General features: G+C 46.2%; 1 protein-coding gene across 3 annotated transcripts in view; it reads left to right on the forward strand.

The window, feature by feature from the left end:
* The window catches only part of pak3 (p21 (RAC1) activated kinase 3), a 101,162-nt gene extending 95,982 nt beyond the window's left edge, over positions 1 to 5,180 (forward strand). For all 3 annotated transcript variants that reach the window (XM_062963867.1, XM_062963866.1, XM_062963868.1), the window contains 2 exons: positions 1,026 to 1,163; positions 2,099 to 5,180. In XM_062963867.1, the coding sequence (XP_062819937.1) occupies positions 1,026 to 1,163; positions 2,099 to 2,188 (228 nt within the window). In that variant the 3' untranslated portion in view covers positions 2,189 to 5,180. The remainder of the gene's footprint in view (positions 1 to 1,025; positions 1,164 to 2,098) is intronic.
* Positions 5,181 to 6,000: the final 820 nt, after the last annotated feature.

Genomic DNA, 6,000 nt, shown 5'->3' on the forward strand with positions numbered 1-6,000 from the left:
GGGAGGCGGGGCCAGCTCTGACGCCGCTCCCCCCCCCCGCCCAGCGTGCCTTGGCCCCGCCTCCCACGCTGCGTGGGAGGCAGGGCCAAGGCACGCTGGGCGGGGGGGGGGGGAGCGGCGTCAGAGCTGGCCCCGCTTCCCACGCTACTCCCGCTCGCCCGTCTGGCCTTTTCTAGCAGGCCAGACGGGCCAGGGCGCACTGGGCGGGAGGCGGGGCACCGTCAGGGCGGTGCCCCGCCTCCCGCCCAGCCTGACGGCGCCCCCCCGGGCCTGCGCCCGAGGCAGCGGCGTCAGGTGCCTCATTAGTGGGGCCGGCCCTGAGTGAACGAACCCAAAGGGTGCTCACCAATGCTTCCTCTTCATCCTGGAAAGATGAAGGTGGCCATGTATAAATATGTGAGGTGAAGTCATAGGGAGGAGGGAGCAAGCTTGTTTTCTGCTGCCCTGGAGACTAGGACGCGGAACAATGGCTTCAAACTACAGGAAAGAAGGTCCCACCTAAACATTAGGAAGAACTTCCTAACGGTGAGAGCTGTTCAATAGTGGAACTCCCTGCCCCGGAGTGTGGTGGAGGCTCCTTCTTTGGAGGCCTTGTAACAGAGGCTGGATGGCCATCTGTTGAGGGTGTTTTGAATGTGATTTTCCTGCTTCTTGATAGATTGGGGTTGAACTGGATGGCCCACGAGGTCTCTTCCAACTTTGTGAGTCTATGATTCTATAATATACTACAATGCCCAAGTTCCCCAGCTGCCCTTGGGCTAATGGGTCAGGTTGGGTTGGCATATTAGCGTTAGAGGGAGGTTGATGTTGAGAGATTATTATGATCTTCTTATATTTAAAAAATGCTGGAAGTGTTCTTGTTAATTGTCCTAATTTTGTGTTGTTGTCCTTCTTTCCTTGCATTTTGTTTTGAATGTGCTCTAGAAATGACTTTGAGAAAACAGGGAAGGAGAAGCCCTGTATTATCAATACATGAAGGCAAATGCAGAGTAACCAGCATCTTGTGTGTTTATTTGCTCTCTTAGGCCTTGTATTTGATAGCCACAAATGGGACGCCTGAACTCCAGAATCCCGAGAGATTATCCGCTGTTTTCCGAGATTTTTTGAATCGCTGTCTTGAGATGGATGTTGACCGACGCGGTTCTGCAAAGGAACTTTTGCAGGTAAATGGGAAAGGTGAATAGGGGAGGAAGGATTAAGGGACACATCATAGAGTGGTATCTTTGTTATGGCTGTCACGTTAGGCAGACCAAACCAAGTTTTTTTTGTGTCACGAGCGACTTGAGAATCTGCAAGTCACTTCCAGTATGAGAGAACTGACCGTCTGCAAGGGAATTGCAGTTTTACCACCCTGTGGGAGGCTTCTCTCATGTCCACGCATGAGAAGCTGGAGCTGACAGATGGGAGCTCACCCCGTTCCCAGGATTCGAACCTCTGATCTTTTGGTCAGCAGTCCTACTGGCACAAGGGTTTAACTCATTGCACCACCGGAGGCTCCTCACCAAAGCAAGTACCTCAAGTGGAATAATTCTAACACACATTTTGGTGCCTCAAATAGTGGACCTGTTTCTGGATATATTTGACCTGCTGGTCCATAATGGCACAATCCCCCCCCCCCCCCACACACACACACACCATCTGCTCTAGTTTTAGCAGCCACAGTGGTGCAATGGGCTAAACCCTTGTGCCGGCTGAACTGCCGACCTGAAGATCTGAAGGTCAGCAGTTTGGGAGATGAGGTGAGCTCCTATCTGTCAGCTCCAGCTTCCATGCGGGGACATGAGAGAAGCCTCCCACAGGATGGTAACACATCCAGGCATCCTTTGGGCAATATTTCTGTAGACAGCCAATTCTCTCATACCAGAAGCGACTTGCAGTATATTCTCAATTTGCTTCTGACACGATAAAAAAGCTCTGATTCTGATGTCAAAACAGATGCCTTCTACCAGTTGTTGTGCTGTGTAATACAGTCAACTTTCCATATTCACTGGTGATAGGGGCACAAGACCCCCATGAAAGTGAAATGAGGAAAAATATCGCTATTTCTTTCCCTACGTGCCTATAGATGGTGAGCAGTCTTTATTCTTCTTCCTTCCAGCATCCATTTTTAAAACTGGCCAAGCCACTCTCCAGTTTGACCCCGTTGATCATTGCAGCAAAGGAGGCGATAAAGAACAGTAGTCGCTAGTGGCTTGAGTCGCCCATATTTACTCCTTCCTAGCAAGACTGCATTTGGGGGGGAAACGACTCTATCGAACCTCAGACTTTTTCTGCTGCTGGATGGGAAGGCGAAGAACCATCGTGGTCGCAGTTGACGGGGGACAGAGGTCACGGTCCTCGGCCCCTCCCTGCAGAAGAGAAAACTCTCCTTCCCTCTCTTAGACCCCTTAATTTATTTCTAAGGCGAACAGGAGCTTCGTGGACAGAGGCAGGACCGTAAGCTTCTTTTGTGCTGTCGGCCATTTCTTGGGGACCGGGGAGCGACGGTGCCGCATGAAGGCTCTCCGCACTCATCCGGACAAGAGCGGCGGCCTCAAAGGCCCCCTCCTCTTCTGCGTCTTCCCCCACTCCTCTTTTGGCTTTGAAACTGAAGGGAGGTCCTCTTCCACTCCACTCATTGGGACGGATCCTAAACTGTTTGCGAGCAACTGGTCGGTTTGCTTGTCCTGAGATGAGGAGGATCCTGGGGAAGCCTGCTTTATTTAACCAAATAATAATGATGATGATGATGATAATTAATAAACCAAGAAGCAGATCAATCACAGCATCCTCTTTGGGGTGGGTGGGTATTATGCCTTGAAATATGAAATATGGATAGCATTTCATTCCTGGGAAACCTAAGGAAGTTGTGCTAGGAATTGGTGTTTCTAAGTTGGTGGGTTTTCCCTCCCCAAGAAGAAACAAAACTAGTAATGTGAGAATATCATTGTTCCAACTGGGCTCATATTGTCTTCATAGCTAATATAGTATGACCTCTCATACTATACTAACTAGATCAGACAACAATCCATGAGATTAGTCTTCATGATTTCACTTATCTACATCTGAAAAAATATGTTCTGTCTAGGCATTTTCTAGGTCCTCCAGTATGGTTCTGTGGTACATTTTTGCCAGAAAATGACCATAGATCCATGTTGAAGGACCTAGAAATGCTAAAGATGCGGTCTCTTGGTCCTTCATACAGTGTGTGGTATGCGTTTCCCAGAGGATGACATAGATTCATGCTAGAAGACCTAGGAATTCTAGAGAGCTGATCTCTAGGAATATTCTAGGTCTTCTAGTGGGACTCTGTGATACGTTTTTGCCAGAAGATGACCTTATAGTCATGCTGGAGAACCAAGAAATGCTAGAGATGATTTTGGCCTACAACTCCCAGCAATCCCCAGCCAGTTTACCAGCTGTTAGGATTTCTGGGAGTTGAAGGCCAAAAACATCTGGGGACCCCAGATTGAGAACCTCTGTTCTAGATCCTTTCACATGAATCTATGATAGGCTTCCACTGGAAGCTGTCCTAAGGTTCTTTCCGGAAGACCTCAAAATGCTAGAGAGTCCAACATGAGTCCCTGGAGGACCTAAACATCTAGGTCCTCCAGAGAGACTCCATGGTATGCTTCTGCTGGAATGTGTTCATTTCAAGAGGATTCTCAATTACCTGCAGTTTCATGTTTCCACAATAAGCCCAGAAATGTCTTTTCTGCAGATATGGGGGTCGTTGTACATTCACCAGTTTTGCCAAGTGCTCATATCCTTCCCAAAGTCCCACTGAACTAAAGTTGACCAGGAGTCTACGTCATCCTCCAGGATCTGGACTCACTGCACCCAGATTCTTAAACAACTCACTTGTAGGAGAAACAGGACCTTTGCTTTCATGGTAGTACCTAAACTCACTGAGCCATATCTGGTCATGCCATAATCCATACTGGTGTTGTCTTGAGAAAATGGCCTCATGGATCTCCCGTGACTGGGTCTAGGAGAACACCATCTTCAAGCCATGGTCATTGTGATGGTGTTAGCTGAATTCTTCTTCCTCCATAGAAAAAAACTTGGCTGAGTATCTGAAGTCATCTCAATAAACAGGGTTTGGGGAGGGTTGTAGTGGTTTGGAGCCTTACTCTGAGGATTCCCATCCGATTGCTGTGTGTACTGAAATAGGTAGGTTTGGTGCTCATGAAAGTAACTCAAGGGGAATTTGGAAAATGCAGCAATATCTAAACCTGTTGTGGGGATTTCTTGCCTAGGTTTGCTATAAGCTGTGATCCTGAATGCATACTGTTGAACCTGGAATCTCTGAACTCTTTGTATTGCTGAAACTGGGCCATGACTGTGAATATCTGTTCAAGAAGCAAACAAGCTTTGATTAAATGAATTTGCATTGATGTTTCTTCCGACATGAGTTGGACAGATCTGGTTCTCTTTTACTCTGTGGAAATGGGCTGGCATTGAATGACATCCAGCAAAAGATGAGGGCGATTTAAATGTCTTTCCACACCATTCTTGGTGCCTTTAAGAGCCGCTTAATCTGTAGATATCAGTAATTGAAATATAAATCTTGGAAAGCTTTTCCTGACATATTAAGCAGCTCTTAAAGGCAGTGGAGCCAGTTTGTTTTGGACAGTTGAAGTTACTGTACTTTAGTTTCAAGAGCAAGATGAAATGATATGGAAGTGTGTGCATCTGTGAGTGTATATTTGTGTGTGTGTTGACTGTTGGCCATGAGCCCAGGAAGACGTAGCAAAGGAGGACATTCACTTTCTATAGATATTAACCAATCAATTTCAGAAACGAAAGAAACTTCTTCTTCCTTGAAGTCAAATTTGCACAGTGTCACATTCAACATTTTGTGGTTATTTTTTTGGTGTGTCTCTTTTCCACTTACGGATGGCCGGCCGTTACCATGTCACTTGAATTGAGGATCAGATGTGGATTTTAGTCTGAATCCATGGAGCTCATTTTACTTTGGGAAAGCTCCTTTGAAGTTTGGATTAAAATCCAGGATGGATCTGACATGGGAGCTGCTCTCACTGGTTGTCCTCCAATGCTGCTCCTCACGTTGTAACTTTCTGAATGTTTGTATTGTCCTTAGTGGGCATCCAAGATCATGTTCATACAGGCCTTACTGAGTTTTTCTTTCTTTTGCCATTGGAAGGCAGAGCTCTTTAATAAACCATGGGGCAAATCTCTGGGGTTCCTTTATTTCTTTTCCTCCTGTATGGAAACGTAGTGTAACAGTGTAGAGCAAGATCCTACAATGGATTCTATTGTTTGCTGATTGGATGTTTCTACTTTAGCTGTGCATGCCAATAAAATCCAGTCTTCATGGGTAGAGTTAGCTATCAATCCTTGTCTGGTCATGCTCTGATCAGTAAAATGGCACTTTGTCAATCAAAGCATTGAGGACTGAAAAACTTGTTCTTAACACGTTTCATTCTGGGTTGCTGAGAGTTTTCCAGGCTGTATGGCCATGTTCCAAAAGCATTTTCTCCTGATGTTTCGCCCACATCTATGGCAGGCATTCTCAGAGGCTGTGAGGTCTGTTGGAAACTAGGCAAGTTGGGTTTATATATCTGTGGAATGTTCAGGGTGGGAGAAAGAACTCTTGACTGTTGGAGGCAAGTGTGAATGTTGCAATTACAGTGTTCCCGCACTTCTCGCGGGGGTTACATTCCAGGATCACCCACGAAAAGTGAAAATCCGCAAAGTAGGGACACTATATTTGTGTTTACAATCTCACTGATGCTGTCTAACTGTGTTGTTTACAATCTCGTGAAGCTGCCTCAGCCTCCTTTTCTCTTCCTTCGGCTCCTTCCTTCCTTCCTTCCTTCCTTCCTTCCTTCCTTCCTTCCTTCCTTCCTTCCTTCCTTCCTTCCTTAGGCTTCTCCTTAGGAAGGAGAAAGAGAGAGGAAGGAAGGAAAAATCACATTTTTTTGGTTTATTATATTATTTTAGTGTTTATTGAAAAACTGTGAAACAGCGAATCTGCAAAAAGTGAACTGCAAAGTA

Source organism: Anolis carolinensis, unplaced genomic scaffold (assembly GCF_035594765.1).
Source record: "Anolis carolinensis isolate JA03-04 unplaced genomic scaffold, rAnoCar3.1.pri scaffold_12, whole genome shotgun sequence".
In the NCBI taxonomy this organism is placed as follows: Eukaryota; Metazoa; Chordata; class Lepidosauria; order Squamata; family Dactyloidae; genus Anolis; species Anolis carolinensis.